We start from the raw sequence: 19,749 nt of genomic DNA, 5'->3' as shown, positions 1-19,749 counted from the left end.
GAAAGGGACCTGGGGGTACTGTCGTAGTTTGGGCTGGGTGCCCTCTGCTACAGGGGTGTTTCCTGTATCCAGAAGTCCATCCCAGTGGGTGGACTCAGGAAATTAGGTATTTCTACCATAATCCCTTGCACCACTATAAATTTTGCGGTGGGGTCTGGCACTTCCTCTTTCCTTCCCTCTCCGAGACTTGGTAACTGGGGGAGAGATCTCCCGGCCATGGGCCTGATTGGGCCCAAGGCCACAGGGGGATGGGCAGTCTCAGGCCTGGCCAGCTGAGACTAGCCCAGCAGAGGGAGCGGGAAGAAGGAGCCCTGGGGGTTTTGGATGCACCCTCAGGTGGGGTTTGGGATCTTTCTGGGTTTACTTTGGTTCCTTTCTTGTCACTATGTTTCCTTTTGTGCACACTCACTGTTCTCTATTTAAACTCTCCGCTACTTTTGCAATCAGTTTGTCTGAGTCATTATTTCTGCCTGTGGTGGGGAGGGGGTCTGCCCCAACCCATTACAGGTACTGATTGATAGTAGGCTGAAGATGAGCCAGCCCTGTGCCCAGGTGGCCAAGAAAGCAAATGGCATCCTGGCCTGTATCAGGAATAGTGTGGCCAGCAGGAGCAGGGAAATAATTCTGCCTCTGAACTCAGCACTAGTTAGGCCACACCTTGAGTCCTGTGTCCAGTTCTGGGCCCTTCAATTTTGGAAAGATGTTGACTTGCTGGAACATCTCCAGAGAAGGGCAACAAAACTGGGGTGGGGTTTGGAGCACAAGCCTTATGAGTAGAGGCTAAGGGAGCTGGGGTTGTTTAGCCTGGAGAAGAGGAGGCTGAGAGGAGACCTTATTGCTGTCTACAGCTACCTGAAAGGAGGTTGTACCCAGGTAGGGGTTGGTCTCTTCTCCCAGACAACCTGTGTCAGAACAAGAGGACACAGTCTCAAGCTGTGTCAGGGGAGGTTTAAGCTGGATGTTAATGAAGAAATTCTTCACAGAAAGAATGATTTGCCATTGGAATGGACTTCCCAGGATTGTGGTTGAGTTACCATCACTGGAGGTGTTTAGCAAGAGACTGGGTGGGGCACTTGGTGCCATGATTTAATTGATTAGATGGTGTTGGGTGATAAGTTGTACTTGATGATCTTAAATGTCTTTTCCAACCTGGTTAATTCTGTATTCTGTGATTTTGTATTCTACATATGAGACATAAGGCCTTGTAAAGGTGCAGAGGAAGAACTTGAAATGTGAATATACTGGAGAGCTTCTGTCGTCTTGTAGATGTGGTAATATTTCCAACACACACTTGCATGAAGGACACATTTGCTGAATGCAGGTGGCATTACTATCAGGCCCCTCAACAGACCCATTGAATTGTGTGATGGAGAATGAAATGTGTAGCAGCTTGCAGTTACAGAGAGGCCTCCTTAATGTGTACTTAGGCTGCCAAAGCAAGGGCTGTGATGTTAGAATGCTTCCTAAGATGCACATTTTCCAATAGAGGCTTATGTAGGAAGAGCCTTGGTGGGACAGATAGCTTTTGAGGATGGTGCCTCTGTTTTGGAGAAAATCAAGAGAACCTAAAGCCACAAAAAGAAACATAATCTTACCTTGCAAGGTGTGTGTGACAGCATTGGAGAGCTTAAAGGTGATACAGGCTTGGGCTCTTGCTCTCTACCATGGAGGAGTACATAAACATCTGTAACAATCTCAAATGTCACCAAGCTGTTGTCTATTTCCTTCCCATTGTTATTCTGTGTTGCGAGACCTTGTGATGTGGTGGGTTGAAAATTACCCCCCCGACATTACATTGGCCAGACCAGCTCAGTTGGAAGCAAATGAAAGCTGTATTTACAAGCAAAACTACAATTAATATGTAAACTGCGATGAATATGTACAAGAACACACAGTATTTACAATATTTACAGGTATTTGTGATAAACAGCACAAAGACCCCCCTGGCCAAGGAGCAGCAAGCTTCTCCCTCCTTGCCTCCTTCGCTACCTCCCTGTACACAATGGACAAGAGTAAAGGGAGCACAGAAAAGTTGTTGTTAATACCAATCACAACAAAAGCAATGCAGTCAAGGTTAGTAAAGCCAGGAGAGGCATCAGCCAGAGCCGAAGAAGCAAAAAGAGAGAAAGATTGTTTTGCGAACTTTATCTTATGGTAGATACATAGAATACGGAGAATACATAGAGGTTTTCAGGAGGAGACTTGATGGGGTGCTTGGTGCCGTGGGTTAGTTGTTTGGGTGGTGTTGGATTGGTTGATGGGTTGGACGTGATGACCTTGAAGGTCTCTTCCAACCTGGTTTATTCTATGTACATAGAATACATAGAATACATAGAATAAACCAGGTTGTACATAGAATACATAGAATAAACCAGGTTGGAAGAGACCTTCAAGATCATCGCGTCCAACCCATCAACCAATCCAACACCACCCAAACAACTAGCCCACGGCACCAAGCACCCCATCAAGTCTCCTCCTGAACACCTCCAATGACAGCGACTCCACCACCTCCCCAGGCAGCCCATTCCAATGGGCAATCACTCTCTCTGTATAGAACTTTTTCCTAACATCCAACCTGAACCTCCCCTGGCACAGCCTATCCAGTGGGATTGTTTAGACCTGTCATTATTTTCCTTTTTACACCCAACAGCGATTCATTTACATTTTGCTACTTTCTGTTTGAGATCTGTGAATAAAATTTAAAGGCATAGCCTAAAACTACCACAGACCTACTGAATACTTGTCCTTGGTGAAGTGATTTGAGATCTCAGAAGCTGCTATGATCATAGTGGGGTTTGGCCTAGGTAACCTTTCAAGGTCCCCTCCAACCCAAAACATTACATGGCTCTATGATGGCAGTAATGGTCAGTATGTTTAGAAGTATTTATTGACTGGCTGTTTGAATGTCCAGTTTGAATAATTTTCTTGTTCAGTTTGGATAGGATGGCTAAATCTCTCTCCCTGTGTAAACAGCATTTCCCCCTCAAATAAAATCAAGAGGAGAAGAGAGAATGTACTTTCTCATAAAAATGCATTAAATAAAAATCATTAAACCCTGCATTTTATCTCTGGTTGCCTAGTAACAACACAGCCACGTCAGTGAGCGCCATTATCTCAGGTACAATGAACTGCACTGCACTGAGGGACAGAAGCAGACTGAAATAAGCTATTTGTATTCTGTTATCTGTGCTAAATCATAGCATTGTGTTTTATTGAGGAAACTAGAAAATGAATTTTCTTTTCATGTCTACCCCTCCAAGTGCTTTAACAATGGCAAAACTTTCCTTGGATGCATAGTTCTGCTCTGAGAAGTTAATCAGTGTTTTAGTGTAGTGACAGCTTGCTGTGAAAAGCCTGTAAGTACTATTTTTAAGTTCAGAAATAACCTAAAAGAATATCTTCCCTTACTTGGATGCCCCAGTCATGGAACTTGAAATAGAACCATGTCAAAGGCAGTGGTTCTGGATTTGGGTTGAGCACAGGCATTGCATTAGGATGTATTTATGGGAAACCACAGATCAGAATTTGAAGCCAAGAAGGATACAGAATTTATATTCTTCTATGCAAATGATGTAACTGCTGAACTGGTGTGTTGCTGTAGCCTTTTCCAATATCATTTAATTGCTCTGTGCACTCCATATGCACTCACAGAATGGTTACTGAGGTGTCCCACGGATCTGCAGTTGAGTGAATGTTGTATTCCAGAATCCTATTAGCACAGGATAGGCACTGAACTGCTTAGTCCTGTCATCTTAACATCAGGTTTTGGCACAAGTAACAGCAGATTTCTAGTTGCCGTAATATAGGATATATATATATAGAGAGAGAGGAGATATATATATATATATATACACACACACACACATAAAAATAATCAGTATTATGGAGATCTTTGAATCTTAAACATCCTGGTGTTTTTTTCCCAGGGCTTTTGGCTACATGATTGGATTGCTTAGTTTTTTGCTAAAACCTGAGTCAGAAATGCTTGTGGATCTGTATTTCATAACTCAGTTATAGAACACAGACACAACAGTAATGTTTCCAAAAGGAACTTCAGATAAAAGAATTGAGTGAGCATTGTGGAGGGATGTTTATGAAATGCAGACTCATCCATAAAAATCATTGAAGGGAAAAGTGACAAAATACCAGGAATGCCTCTTAAGAAGACTAATTTTGTGAGTTCAAGGACTTTGTAGGTGATGGCTTCTGTGAGGTATAGGTAAGAAGAAATGATGCTAGGCAAAGACTATGTTGACATCTGGAGAATAAACTTCTTCACCAAGGAGAGAGTGTCAGAAGAGCAGCAAGAGTTGGGACGTTGATCAGATTCATTGCAATCTCAAACACATGCACAATAAGGACAAAGTGAGACTGATGTCAGATATCTGAGGCTGAGCATTACAAATCCCGAACAAACAAGAAAGCGTAATCGCGTAGGAGCAAAACTAGAAATCTCCATCCCAGTATATAATAAAGAAGACTTGAGCATGGCAGGAAATCTTTCTACAAATATATGCATAGTGGCTGGGAGACCAGGAAGGTTGATGATCACTGCTTAATGAAGCAAGTAAAACTAGCAATGCATGGAAGGCTGAAGACTTTAATGTCTTTTCTGCTTCGGTATTCATCAATAATAAAGAACAGTTTAGTGGCTATTACGGCACCAGTCATAGAAGGTTAAAGAACAAATCAGAGAAGGATTGGAAATGAAATCTGGGAATTACTAGTAGTGGTTTGGAAAAGCAGTTTCTAGAAACATTTACACACCATAGGCACAGAAATTTTTGTTTTTCCAAAAAGAAGCCCACCTCCAATCCTGAATGCTCTTTCATCATTTTTGTTTCCCTTCATTATACCCAGTTCCTTGCATCTGTATGTGCATGTGTGTCTTGGTTTGAGCTGAAATAGCTCTGGCCTGAGGACAGAATCAATTTACCCCAAAGGAGTTAAATAAACACACAGAATTGGGGTTAAATAGAAATACAATATACAAAAATAAAAGTACAAAAGACACCAAGATAAAACATTCAGTGTTGGCCCTGGCCTAGCTCCCCACCCCACCCCACCACCCCTAGCTCCCCTCCTCTCTCCACCAACCCCCTCCCCACTGCCATCCCCCCTCAGCCTTACCACTCCCTACCCCCCTCCCACCCCACCCCCGAAGACAGTCCCAGAGCAGGCCTTAGCTATGGAGCAAGAAATGGATTCCCACCTGCCAGCCCTCACTCCCACACAGCCGAACATGATAGCAGCAGTTATGCACCTGGAGTAGAGAGGTGAGAGAGGAAGAGAAAGAGCTGACTGGACAATCTGCTCTTTATATAAAGAGATACCGGAAAAGGCAACAGAATAAGAGTACAATACCCTGTGCCTCCCTCTGGAAGGGACTGTCCACCCCCTTGGGGAAGGACTGTCCTCTGGAGGAATTTAGTGCCTACAACAATGTGGTTGTTGAAATATGCACAGAAAACCAAAACATTTTTACAGGTGTTGTGCGGGCCATCTTGTGATGATTAGACTAGGCTAGAACGGAGTTCAAAAGGTAGTTCTTTTTACATTTAGTTAACATGCTTCTGATTTTCAGGGAAGTAAACATCTTTAATAGTTGACTATTTAGCTGCTTGGTTTTGTGCAGGTTTTTTGTTTGTTTTGTGTTTTGTGGGGGCTTTGTTTTTTGTTTTGTTTGTTTGTTTCTTTGGTTCTGTTTGTTATTTGTTTCCTGTGGTTGGTTCAGATTTGGTGCTTCATTGATGAAGTATTGAATATTAAGTGCTTAAAATTCATAGTGGATCAAGTTGTCGCTGACTACTGTTTCTACACATGATATTGTGCTGGAAGATTTGCATTTGTTTTTCTTTTACCTAACTCTTATATATTTCCTATATATTTCCTATATATTTCTTATATTTCTTATATTTCTTCTTATATTTCGTATATATTTCTTTCTAAATTGATACTTCAGTGAATAAGTATCATGAGATTCAGAAGTTCATTGCAGATACAAATATTACATTCAATGAAAAAAATCCTTTTATCCTTGTCACATATGTTAAGAACAAATATGACATTTAAACAGAATAAGCTAGAGCAAGTCCATGCTTGTTCAGTAGATACTGCAGGTTGCCAGGAAGTCAGTGTGCTGAGGAGACTGGTGGAAAGCCTCTGTTTGTTCCTAAAGCTAAATTTAGTGTTGGTTTGTGTTTTGTTTTGGGTTTTTTTTTCATAATGATTTGTAGAAATCCTGATATAACGTGCATTTAAAGTATATGTAATTAATAGTTCTTAAGTTTAGCATCACACAGATTTGAAAATCAATAGGATTTCAAATACTTCAGCTTTAACTTTTGATTGTATTTACTAATATGTACAATAAAATAATGATAATTCATATGCCTTTGCATTGTAACTCACATGATTGTATCACTGAAAAATTTGTGCAGAGTTTTAGTCATAACTGGAGGAATTTGTATGCATGTATACTTCTATTTTTGTGTTTTCAAGTAATAATTTTTGTTCTGCACTGTTAACATCTTTGACAGAGATTTTTAGTACAAAATGAGAAAAGATGTGACATCCAATTTGAAACTCATACAAATTGTTTGCAATGTGAGTTAACTGCCTACTGACACGAAACAAATGCTTCTTTTTTTGGGGTGGTCAGAACATTGAGATTTGAAAAGCTGCAGCCTTGTGACTATTGCTGCAGTGAGAATCTTAATCATATGAACCAGTAGCTCAGATTTTCGTTTTCTCTTGCAGTACTCTTCCCTCAGACACTATAGAATAGAATTATTTAGTGAAGAAAGTGAGGTATTAAAGAGAAGTAAAGGATTGTGATATCAGAATGGTCCTGACTTCAAATCATGCTGAATTTTCAGGCTGTTGAAGGTGATGAAAGAATGGATGAGAATCACAAAGTTGTTTTATATTGCTGTCTCACAGACGATTTCCTGGTCTTTATTTGAAAGTTCCCATTTCTTTCCTAAACTGTGTTAAATTGAAGAGTGGAAAACCTACGCTCATGAAGTCCAGTGTGTGGTATTGTACACCCGTTGGTATTCCCATGAAATAGATGGTGATTTCCTTCATTTATCTTTTGTGGTTGAGCAATACCTAAAAAAACTAAAAGTAACTTCATTTTTAAACAGGTGTTTAGGGTTTTTTATCATAGCAAACCAGACACATTTCTGGCTTGTGTCACCCTTTAGAGTAAGTCAAATGTATTGCATCTGTTTTCATTTTTCCTGCTGAAAGATGTGGAGAAAGGCAAAGAGGAGAGCTGAGATATGTTCCTAATCAAAACAGGTGAAGTGTGTGGCCAATTAGCTGTGTCAGCAATGCACTAAGAAGTGCTTGTGCTCCCCAGCGTTCAAAGTGCTGAATTTCTCAAACAGACTGAACATCAAGAACTGCAAATGAAGAACTAGCAATTGTTTTTTTTCAGTAAACCTAATTTCTCAATAAAAATAGCATCCCACACTACCTTCGAAGCAGAAAAGTTTGCCTATTGTAATTCCAGACTGAAGGAAGTTGTACTGGTCTCTCCCTTGTTCTTTTAAGTGAATTAGGAGTGTTCTTATGTGCCTTTGCTCTGTGCTCTCAGGGATTTGGGGGGTTATCAGTTGTTTTTTCAGTTGTGTACTTTGAAAAGTCATGTCAACTTTCTACCATCCTGGGGTAAGGGCAGCTGAGAAGCACTGTTCCTGCCCTGGACAGCAGCACATTCTTGATGCTGTGGTGTTTGGTCATATCCTGTCAGGCATTTAGGAGGGGTTATGTGCTTTGTGTTTGCTGTTTTCACCAGCAATTAAAAAAAAATATTCCTGTCCCCACTGAACGCCAAAGTAGACTACCCCTTGATTTTCTTTGCTTAAGTAGGGGGGAGCTTTACACTGGCTTGATGTTGATATTGGCTTGATGTGCTTCAGTGGTTATTCACTCTGATTAATAAATACAGAGATAGATCAGGAGAGTAGAGGTCATACTTGCTATCACTTTGAATACCTGATGTGCTGACAATTTGTAATTGTTAATAGAAGGAAAGAAATCCTTCTGTTTTTATGGTATGAAAGACCGATTCAGCATGCTTCTATCAGTTTCAGCATCAAATGATATTTTTGCTTTGATGAATCACTTTATTCTTGTTTTCTATTTCCGTATAAATCTAGTGCTCTCCTTTCCAGGCAGCTTTAAGGAAGCATAATGGTTAAGTGGAAGATTTTTCTTTTCCCTAAAATTTGTTACTTACAGTCTCTCGATACCTGCATTTCTGTGGTTTCTGTTGGAAGTGTCTTAGCTGCATGACACACTACCATGAGTAGTTTTATTTCTTCCAGTTCTTTCCTGAAAAAATACTCTCACTACCTTCTTCCTTATCACTGTGGAAAAAAAATATATTGATATTGAACATTTTGGGATGGTTGGACCAGCATAGCCTGGGAAATAGAAAGAATTCCACTTTGATTCATGCAATTAAAGGTTTCAGCTTTTAATTTAAGATGATGGGTTGTGCTTTTTTTTGACCTCTCCCTTCAGTATTTATATTCCTCCTAGGTAATTTTTTTAAGTAAAGCTTAAATTTATCTCCTCCCCTTTAAGTTACATTTTCTTAAATGCATAGGAGATGAGATCTCTTCCAGATGCTTTTAATTTGTCATTGCTTTGATATGAGTAAGAAAACAAAATCTTTTAATGACTTTAAAAGTGACATTGTAACTTTTAATTTTTTTATTCTTCTTGTTAATATATGAATAATTTTAACAACAACAAAAAAGTCTGTTTCTTATTCTTACCTTCTAATGAGTTCAAAGACTTTCAATCTAATGTATTTTGAAAATAAGCAATGAAATACAAGAATAATGTATCTAAAGCGCATACATTTTGTTCGCAGAGATGTTAGACAATACCATTTCAGTAGTGTTAATATTACTAGCAATATTGTTTTCTGCATTGGAAGGAATTGGGATGTGGTCAGTTACATTGCAGCCATTGCTCTCTCTCTTCCTTCTGCTTCACGGGGACGAAAGAGTTGCTGCTGGCTTGCTGCTCCCCTGCCACGTGGTCCTCCCTGCTGCTTCCACACTTTGCAAAGGACTGGTTCTGTATCTCATATTTTTTTTTCTTTTCCTTCTCCCATCCTTGTTCCTTACCCTTGTGAACCCTGCCTGTCATTGTTACATAAATACATATATATATATATACTATTTAAAGAAAAATTCTTTGCCTCTCTACTTCCAAGCCGAACCCCAATTATTTCTTAGTGGATTTGCTCCCGTCTCCTTTTTTTTCTCACTCTGCTGGGGAAGAGGAGGAGGGAAATGGGGATTCTCATCCTTGCCCGCATCTGAGCTTTTAAGCCCCAGTTAAGGCTCAAACCACCACAACTGCACATTCAGCCCAGGCACATTCCAGACATTCAGGGGTATATGACAATGTATTTATTCACAGGTACACAACAATATTTTCTCATGGATACACAGCATTATTTTCAAGGTCAGTCTCTTCTTGGCCCATCAAAGGGTCCACAGATTCATCACAGTTTCCCACAGTTGCCCAAATACTGTATATTCCCATTGTAAATATATCCTAACTGTACATCAAACCTTTTGACACATTTTGGCAATTTTCATATTAATAAAGGTTATTAATATTTTGGTTAATATTGCCATATCATTTATAAATAAAGGAAATACTATATTCCTTCAACAATTTTACAATAGAAAAATCAAAATGAATTAATTTAAGGAAGCAGGAAAACAGCTATAATTTTTCACACTCACTTTCTGCATACAGAATTATATGGACCTACCACTGCAAATCTTCAAATGGGGAATTCCATCAGTTTAATGGAGTAACTTCAGTAACCACTAATAGTTAGCAGACCTGGCTTCTTTATTCATTGTGTACTTTGAAACCTCCTGAGAAAAAAAGACTGATGGTTTCAGTTCATACTTCCAGAATCCATTTTAATAATACGTATGTATAGGCAAGGCTGATAGCAGGTATTTATTGTCAAAATAACTACTTGGTTTATAAAATTGTATTGCAATTTAAATGAGTCTGCCAAAGTAAGTTTTCATTCTGGGTTAAAGTTTTCATTCTGTCCAGTTACAAGAGGAAAAAAAATATATATAAAAATTGAATGTTACTTTCTTACTCCTTTGAGGAATTTCAATATCTTCTGACTTTGAACATACTCTTGAAATTTAAGAATATTGTGTAGCTTGGTTGTTCTGATGTATTGTTCTAATGTGTGACTAGCTTAAAAAATTCTGAAATGTAGTCCTCTGTGTGTGTCAGAACTTTTTGAGAGGCTGCTGGTTAAACTTTTCATATTCTTTCATGCGTATGGATAGCTTTTGCAGATAATCAAGTGTGATTCCTCATTTCTTTGCATTTCTTATTCCAGAACTGCTATGTATGAGTACCTACAGTAGATAATTCAGTACAGTCTGTTTTCTAAATGAGTGGAAAGGAAAGGGGTGTTTGGAGGAAACAGGCATCAGGTGCAGAGAAGGGTGAGAGAAGTAGCTAAAATAAACAAACAAATAAATAAATAGAAGTGGAGCTAATTGAGGAGATTTAGCACAGAGAAAATAAAAGTAAAATACATATAATCTGTCAGGGGATATTACATGGTGATTATTGACCAAGTTGTACTTTTATGAGATTACTTGGTAGATGCTTGCTTTTTGAAGTTGTAAAAGTCTCTTATTCAGGATGGCTATTGACTGGAATAATTTCATTATCGCAGGAGTTTGGCAGGAGTAGAAATTTCATGGTCTAGCTGACCTTAGAGTCAGAAAAAAGAGAGAATTGAACTTAGAAGGCCTTTAGTTTCGTCTCCTTGTCATGGAGGACCTAATTAGGCTGTAGAAAATGCTTAAGAGGTACATACTCAAAGGAAAGGCCCTTTTATTTTCAAGTATTTTTGCATGAATGTCATTGTAATTTTTGGCATTTTTTGGTGGTTGTAGAGGGCAATGAGGTCACCCCTGAGCCTCCTCTTCCCCAGGCTAAACAATCCCAGCTCCCTCAGCCTCTCCTCATAGGGCTTGTGCTCAAGGCCTCTCCCCAGTCTTGTTGCCCTTCTCTGGACACGTTCAAGTGTCTCAATGTCCTTCCTAAACTGAGGGGCCCAGAACTGGACACAGGACTCAAGGTGTGGCCTAACCAGTGCAGAGTACAGGGGCACAATGACCTCCCTGCTCCTGCTGGCCACACTGTTCTTGATGCAGGCCAGGATGCCATTGGCCTTCTTGGCCACCTGGGCACACTGCTGGCTCATGTTCAGACAGCTGTCAATCAGCACCCCCAGTTCCCTTTCTGCCTGGCCCCTCTCCAGCCACTCTGACCCCAGCCTGTAGCTCTGCATGGGCTTGCCGTGGCCAAAGTGCAGCACCTGGCACTTGGACTTGTTGAATGCCATCCCATTGGACTCTGCCTATCTGTCCAGCTGGTTGAGGTCCCTCTGCAGAGCCCTTCTACCCTCTAACTGACCAACATCTTCTCCTAACTTGGTGTCATCTGCAAACTTGCTGATGACTGACTCCCCCCCCTCATCCAGATCATCAATGAAGATGTTAAAGAGGATGGAGCCCAGCACTGATCCCTGGGGGATGCCACTGGTGACTGGCCGCCAGCTGGTTGTGGCACCATTCACCACCACCCTCTGGGCTCAGCCCTCCAGCAGCTAACCCAGCACAGAGTGCTGCTGTCCAAGCCATGAGCTGACAGCTTAGACAGCAGTTTACTGTGGGGGACAGTGTCAAAGGCCTTGCTGAAGTCCAGATAGACTACATCCACAGGCCTCCCCACGTCCACCAGACGGGTCACCTGATCATAGAAGGAGATCAGGTTGGTCAGGCAGGACCTGCCCTTCCTAAATCCATGCTGGCTGGACCTGAGCCCTTGGCCATCCTTCAGGTGCGCAGTTATTGCCGCCAGGATAATCTGTTCCATCACTTTCCCTGGCACTGAGGTCAGGCTGACTGGCCTGGAGTTTCCAGGTTCCTCCATCCGACCCTTCGTGTGGATGGGGACCACATTGGCCAGTTTCCAGTCATCTGGGGCCTCTCCAGTGAGCCAGGACTGGAGGAAAATGATGGAGAGTGGCTTGGCCAGCTCATCTGCCAGCTCTCTTAACACCCTAGGATGGATCCCATTCGGTCCCATGGACTTGTGAGTGTCCAAGTGGCTCAGCAGGTCCTGAACTAATTCCTCATGTATTACCAGGGCATTACACTGCTCCCCGACCCCATCACCCAGCTCAGGAGGCCACTCATCCTGAACTTCTCCTGCCTTGCTGTTAAACATTGAGGCAAAGAAGGTGTTCAGGACCTCAGCCTTTTCCTCATCTTCAGTCACAGTGTTCCCCTCCAGGTCCAGTAAGGAGTGGAGGTTCTTCTTGCCCTTCTTTTTAGTGGTAATATATTTGTAAAATTGCTTTTCATTGTCTTTCACAGAGGTGGCCAGTTTCAGTTCCAACTGGGCCTTTGCCTCTCATTTTATTCCTACATAATCTAACCACTTCCTTGAACATACCTCGAGAAGCCTTCCCCTCCTTGCAAAGGTGATACAGCCTCTTTTTTCCCCTTCAATCCTCCAGGAGCTGCTTGCTCATCTAGGCCCAGAGCCTTCCCCGCCGGCTCATCTTTCGCCACATGGGAACTGCCAGTTCCTGTGCCTTCAAGAGCTCCTGTTTGAAGTAGGTCCAACCCTCCTGGACCCCTCTGTTCATGAGGGTTGGTAGCCAGGGAACTTTACAAATAAGTTTCTTAAAGAGGCTGAAGTTTGCCCTCCGGCAGTCCAAGGTGAAGGTTCTGTTGGTGCTCCTCCCTATCTCCCTGCATATTGAAAACTTCACTATCTCATGGTCACTGCACCCTAGGCAGCCTCCCACGGTCACATCTCCCACCAGCCCTTCTCTATTGGAGAACAGCAGGTCAAGCAGAGCCTGACCCCTGGTAGGCTTAACAGCTGCATCAGGAAGCAGTCCTCCATTCGCTCCAGGAATCTTCTGGACTGCCTTCTCTCTGCTGAATTAAGGTCCCAGCAGATATCTGGCAGGTTGAAGTCACCCAGAACGACAAGATCTGATGATCTTGAGACAGCCTCCAGTTGCTTATAGAATAATTTGTCAGCCTCCTCATCCTGGCTGGGTGTTCTATAACAGACTCCAACCAGGATGTCAGATTTGTTAGGCTGCCCTCTGATTTTAACCCATAGGCTCTTAATCCTTTCATTTTCCACCTCGAGTTCTGTGGCAGAGTGTGACTCCCTAACATACAAAGCCACCCCTCCTCCTCTTCTCCCTCGCCTGTCTCTCCTAAAGAGCCTGTAACCCCCCAGTGCAGCACTCCAATCGTGTGTGTTGTCCTACCATGCTTCTGAGATGGCAACTATATCATAGTCACCCTGGTGGACCAGGACCTCCAGCTCATCTTGCTTATTGCCCAGGCTGCGTGCATTGGTGTACATGCACTGCAGCTGGGCTCTCGATCTCTCAGTTGACTCTACCTTGTGCCCTACTCTTTCCTCTGCAGAGGGACCGATTTCCTCACCCACCCGCTTCAGACCTAGTTTAAAGCCCTCCTAATGAGCCCTGCCAACTCTAGTGCTAGGATTCGCTTTCTCTTTCTAGATAAATGCACCCCATCAGGACCCAGCAGGTCGGGTGCAGTAAAAGTTGCCCCATGATCAAAGAAACCAAATTCTGCTGGCACCATCCCCTGAGCCAATTGTTCATGGTACAGGTTCTCCCGTTCCTCTCAGTGTACACCCCTGCCACTGAGGGAACTGAGCAGAACACCACTTGAGCTCCTGCCCCATCAATCAATTGTCCAAGGGCCCTGAATTCCTTCTTAATCACCCTGGTGCCCTTCTTGTCAATTTTGTCACTATTTACAGTTCTATTTTACACTATTTACACTATTTTACACTATTTAACTATTTATTTTTTACACTATTTTACACTATTTGCATCATCAGATGTAAATCACAGGAAGAAGTGATACTGTGAAACAAATGACCATTGATTCTGTGAGTGTCAATACATAGGAGTGGCAGAAGGCTCTTGTGAATCATAGCAGAGAACAGCTTTTATGTTCTGGGTATACTTGGAGATGAACCAGTATTCAGAAATAACTGAATTTATTCATTCTGCTCCCATTGTCAGCAATCACACAAGATTTACACCCAGGAAGAAAACCAATGCTATGAAAGTCTTGAAATGATGAAAGAATTTTGAATCCCTCCTCAGAAATGGGAACTCAGCCCATGCTGTCTCTTAAAGTTAGTCTTCAACTTTACCTGTGTGGCAAAGTTGTAAACATTTTCTATCTTTTAGCATGCTGATGAAGTTAAGATTTGAAATAAACTCATGTGATTGAGGCAATCTAAATGAAGCACAGTATTTTGGGTTACTAATTAAAAATAGTGCAGGAGATGGCCGTCTGTGATTAGTTTCCTCTTTGTGTATTTCTAGTCTTGTGTCTCTTGGGTGGGATGCCATATGATGTTCTCTGAAGTTTACAGGGATTCTTCTGTACATGACAAAATAAAAGCCTGAGGCAAGTTAAGCAAGAGAGAAGAAAGAACAGGATAGATAAGATGGAGAGCAGTATACAAAGAAAACTCACACACATACTTTTAAATATTAATACAAATGCTGTAAGTCTCATTGAGGCTTTGGCTGTGGTTGACTTGCTGGAACGAGTCCAGAGAAGAGCAACAAAGTTGGTGAGGGGTTTGGAACATAAGCCCTACGAGGAGAGGCTGAGGGAGCTGGGGTTGCTTAGCCTGGAGAAGAGGAGACTCAGGGGTGACCTTATTACTCTCTACAACTACCTGAAGGGAGGTTGTAGACAGACAGATATTGGTCTCTTCTCCCAGGCAAGCAGTACCAGAACAAGAGGACACAGTCTCAGGCTGCGCCAGGGGAGGTTCAGGCTGGATGTTAGAAAAAAGTTCTATACAGAAAGAGTGATTGCACATTGGAATGGGCTGCCTGGGGAGGTGGTGGAGTCGCCATCACTGGAGGTTTTTAGGAGAAGACTTGACAGGGTGCTTGGTGCTGTGGGTTAGTTGCTTGGGCGGTGTTGGATTGGTGATGGGTTGGACGCGATGATCTTGAAGGTCTCTTCCAACCTGGTTTATTCTATGTATTCTATGTATTCTATTCTATGTTATGGAAAAGACTTGTAAAGAAATACAAAACCTTGAAGGGAAGAGAATATGCCCAGTGATGGAACTGTTGTTTTTTGCATTATTGTTCTTATCTAGAAAGGTGCTTGGGCTGTGTCTTGCAGTGGTCGCAGAAAGTTAAGACGCTGACTCCCATAGCTATCACATTTCCTGGTTTCTGTGGTAGCATTGCTGGCAACACTGATGGAGGCTGCTGGCAGCCCATCTGCAGTGCCTCAGCTGCAGTATCATCTACCTCCCTGTGAGAAGTGCTGGGAGAGAGAGTTGGAGGAATCAGGTGACATTTGTACTTCGTGGTGTGAATTCTTTCTTTTTCCATAAAAGCAAGCTGATTAATCTCACTTGCAGAGCTGAAGGGTGTGTATTCTTGCAGGCATGACATGCAAATTATTAATCTCTTTTAAAAATTCCATCTTAATGCTACATGGATATTTAATTACACTTTATGCTTATTTCACAGAATGGTAGAACATGTAAATTACGAAATGCAAGTAAGAATAGTGGGGGGCTGTCTGTGGACACAAAAGAATTCCAGACTACCAGAGGTATTTAGCTTATTTGAAATCCCTAGGGCAAAATAAAGTTTGTTTGTGTTATGCTTGTTTAATACAATAAATAATGGTGTTGATGGCACTTGTGAGGAAAAGCTATCATGCCAAGTGCTGTTTCTTAAAGAGACTAAATACTGACTAATTAAAGGAATGTGGTAACTGATAACAAAATCCAATAATTTATTGTTGGGTAAATTATTTATTCTGTGTATTCTGAATGGGGGAGAGACACTATGTTTTATTTTTTTGGGGGGTTGGTTCAATTGTGCCAGCAAATATTTTGGTTTTATAAGGTCTGCTACTGCAGCAAATGTCATCTTCTATGAGAAAGTTCAATTTAGTGCAATTGGAATTCCCCAGGCCTAATTTTCCACCTGATAATTGAAGATCAATTTAATTAGAAAAAGGTGAATTCGGGAATTATGCTGGTGTTGGTGTCACTGTGGCTGTTGTTGTCTCTTCCTTACCACCTTTGCTTTATAGATGTCAGAACTTGTCTCTTCCTGATTCTTTACCCCAGGGCTTTTTTTTAAGATGTCATCTGAAACTGATCCTGTGGTCATTAGTTTGTTAATTTTTCCTCTCCCTCTCCTGCTTTAGGGTACATTGGCTTGTTTGTTTATACTCACACTTAAAGGCACAGTAGGAAGATAACTGTCAATGAGTTGTACAATAGATTTTATTATTGATCACGTTGTGCAGTAACAGTAGGATGCCAAATTGAATTTTAAGCTCTTTAATGTTGCTTCACTAGTGATGGCTGCTGAGTGATGTACCTCTATTGATGTCATACCTTGGATCTTGTTTTGGAGTTCTTAGACTTTAGACATTTCTGAAAGTTTAACTAGGTCCTGGTGATAAAGCCGTTTGGAAACAATTAGTTTCTTTTTGAATAGATTGTTTCAGATTGTTATTTTCAACTCTATGGCTTTACAATTCTAAATTTTCCCTGTGGTTGCATGCAGGCACAGCCCTAACAGTAGTACCTGTTCTGTGTCACAGCGCGGTGTGAGTTCTGTACCTGAAACTTGTCAGGGAAAACACAAGCCATAGCTGAAGATCTGTGTTGCAGGCATCTGGCCATAGCAGGGTCTCCAGCAAGACTATCTTGAACTTGGACAGAGAAGGAAGGAAAACCCTGTTGTCTGTGATGCTCCAAAGAGATGGCATTTCAAATGTACTATGTGTGGATGAGTGCTGAAACAGTTCAAATGTTTTCAGTTTTATTTTTGAATGCACTATAGAGAACAACTCAGCTTCTGGTTTTGTATCCTTAAAATTAATACTTCTGCTTTGTTGTCTAACATTCTGTAACTAGCATATTGTTTCCTTCTGTTTGGATTTCAATTGTTCATAGTGCTAATGTAACTGTACATTTAATAGAGTAGAATAAACCAGGTTGTAAGAGACCTTCGAGATCACCGCGTCCAACCTATCATCCAACACCACCTAATCAACTAAACCACGCAACCAAGCACCCTATCAAGTCTCCTCCTGAACACCTCCAGTGATGGTGACTCCACCACCTCCCCGGGCAGCCCATTCCAAGGGGCAATCACTCTCTCTGTGTAGAATTTCTTCCTAACCTCTTCAAGGTTGTTCTACAAATAGGGCTGCAAAAACATAAAATATTTTTAATTTACATGTAGAAATTTCCTTTGAAAGAAGAGGAAAGATAAGCACCAAACCCATCCTATTTTAAAATGTATTTTAAAATGTATGTCTATTTTGTCCTATCCCTTTGTTATCTGTGTATTTAATATTTGAAACATCATTGCTAATAAAATCTCTTACTGAATTTTTTTTTTCTCAATACTTTCTTGTTTTCTATGTAGGTGGAAGAAATCGTTGATGTAGGAGCATTTGCCCCAGAAGACATTCATGTTCCCAAAATCTATGTTGATCGCCTGATAAAAGGAGAGAAGTTTGAGAAGAGAATTGAAGTATGTACCTCAGCTTCTTGGTCACAACATATTTCATCTTGGGGAGCATTTTACAGTTTACAGGGTTTTTACTTTAGCTGCCAAGTCTTAGCGCTAAGAAAATAGTGTGAAAAAGACCTGTCAAGTATGGTTAATAGTAGAGTTTAGGTAGGTACTTATGTAGCTAATAGATAATTTGGGGTCTGAGAATTGAGCCTTGTTTCTTGTACCTCACCCTGTTTCAATACCTGAATGACTTAGAGCAACTGCCTCTAATCCTGGATGTCTTTAACGCGGTTACATATTTGACGGAAAATGCTACGTGTCTCTTATCTCAATTTGCTTTCTGTAAACAAAACAAAGGGAACACCTAGACAGAAAGTTGACTTGGAAAATTACATGCTTTTTCTACTGGTGACCTTTAATAGTGGACATGTAGGGCAGTCTCAGCTCCTTTTGTGCCATGTGTTGAATTAAATTGCACTGCAAAGATCTTGGAACCTTTCTTTCCTTTTCTTTCATCAGGAATGGTTTTAGCCAGTGGCATTTCTTGTACAAATAAAAGATATTGATAGCTATTGAAAATAGCAGCAATAATACGCCATCACTAAAAACATCCAAGAAAATTATAGCTATGTTTCTATGTCTTTTCTTCTCTCAAGCTATGTCTCTACATTCATATTGGTGCTGTGACAATGCCCTTAAAGTGCAATTGAAAGTTCTGTATTTTCCCTGTGTCTCTATGTGCTGGAGATGGAAATTAACTCTAAATGTCATCAGAAGACCTAGTGGAAGGGAAGATATGTGATGCAAGGAGGAAAACATCTTGAAAAAAATAAGTGCAAGAAAATAATTTAATAATTAATCTTTTATTATTAAAGTCAAGTCACAAAGTCTTAGAAAGTCATACAAGGCCTCTTCTCCAAGTAGACTCTTTTATGGACGTTAAGGGTAACAAGTGGGGTATTTTTTCACCATCTGTTCATCCTGCAAAAGCATATTGCATGTTGAGTATTGGACTGGAAACAGATGTGTCAAACTTTCTTTTTTTTTCCCTTTTCTTTCCTTCGGGCATGCTTGTATTAGACTGCAACTAATGGTCTGTTTCTTTCTTCTGAATGGATACAATGTCTCACAAAAGGCTTTTACCTTTAATTAGAGAAATATGTTTTGCATTTATTAAACTGCTGTTCCTGTTGAAGTTTAGCAGTGGATGAAAAAGTGGCTGTCCAGAGAAGGCAAACACCTACTTTTCCTTGGCTTGGCTGCATAAGTGGATACAACTACCTAGATAACTGCCTCCTTCCCTATATGCTTAAGAAAGAAAGGGAACTGAAAGGGGAGGAAAAAAAAAATCTAAGCTGCTATAAACTGCACTGCAAAGATGTATCAGAGATTAATTTTGTTTGTGTAATTTTGTAACTCAAAATTACAGTGGCACCTCTCGTTAATAGAAGTATAGGAAGAAAATTGCAGTTTTATTTACTCTTCTATAAAAAATCATACATGGTGGAGGTGACCATGTGTGTCAATGTGTTGTAGATGATAAGAAGAGAGATAAGAAATAAAAGAGAATATAGAGAAGCCAGTCTAAATCTTACTTGTTTTGACTAGCAGTTCTTGCCTAATGCATCTAAGATGAGATTCCTCTAGTGCAAGTCATACTTTATATCATAATGGTATCATAGTATCAGTCAGGGTTGGAAGGGACCACAAGGATCATCTAGTTCCAACCCCCCTGCCATGGGCAGGGACACCCCACACTAGATCAGGCTGGCCAGAGCCTCACCCAGCCTGGTCTTAAACACCTCCAGGGATGGGGCCTCAACCACCTCCCTGGACAACCCATTCCAGGGCTTCACCACTCTCATGGTGAAGAACTTCCTCCTCACGTCCAGCCTGAATCTCCCCACCTCCAGCTTCATTCCATTCCCCCTAGTCCTATCACTACCTGATATCCTGAGAAGTCCCTCCCCAGCCTTCTTGTAGGCCACCTTCAGCTACTGCAAGGCCACAATTAGGTCACCTCAGAGCCTTCTCTTCTCCAGACTGAACAGCCCTAACTCCTGCAG

At 41.2% G+C, this 19,749-nt stretch overlaps 1 protein-coding gene across 1 annotated transcript in view; it reads left to right on the top strand.

The window, feature by feature from the left end:
- The window catches only part of OXCT1 (3-oxoacid CoA-transferase 1), a 109,244-nt gene that overhangs the window by 46,543 nt on the left and 42,952 nt on the right, over nucleotides 1-19,749 (top strand). The window contains exon 8 of the mRNA XM_054178046.1: nucleotides 17,591-17,698. Coding sequence (XP_054034021.1) covers nucleotides 17,591-17,698 — 108 coding nt within the window. The remainder of the gene's footprint in view (nucleotides 1-17,590; nucleotides 17,699-19,749) is intronic.

Source organism: Dryobates pubescens, chromosome Z (assembly GCF_014839835.1).
Source record: "Dryobates pubescens isolate bDryPub1 chromosome Z, bDryPub1.pri, whole genome shotgun sequence".
In the NCBI taxonomy this organism is placed as follows: domain Eukaryota; kingdom Metazoa; phylum Chordata; class Aves; order Piciformes; family Picidae; genus Dryobates; species Dryobates pubescens.
Note: the sequence above shows the minus strand (reverse complement) of the source record. Positions and strands in the feature narration are given on the sequence as shown.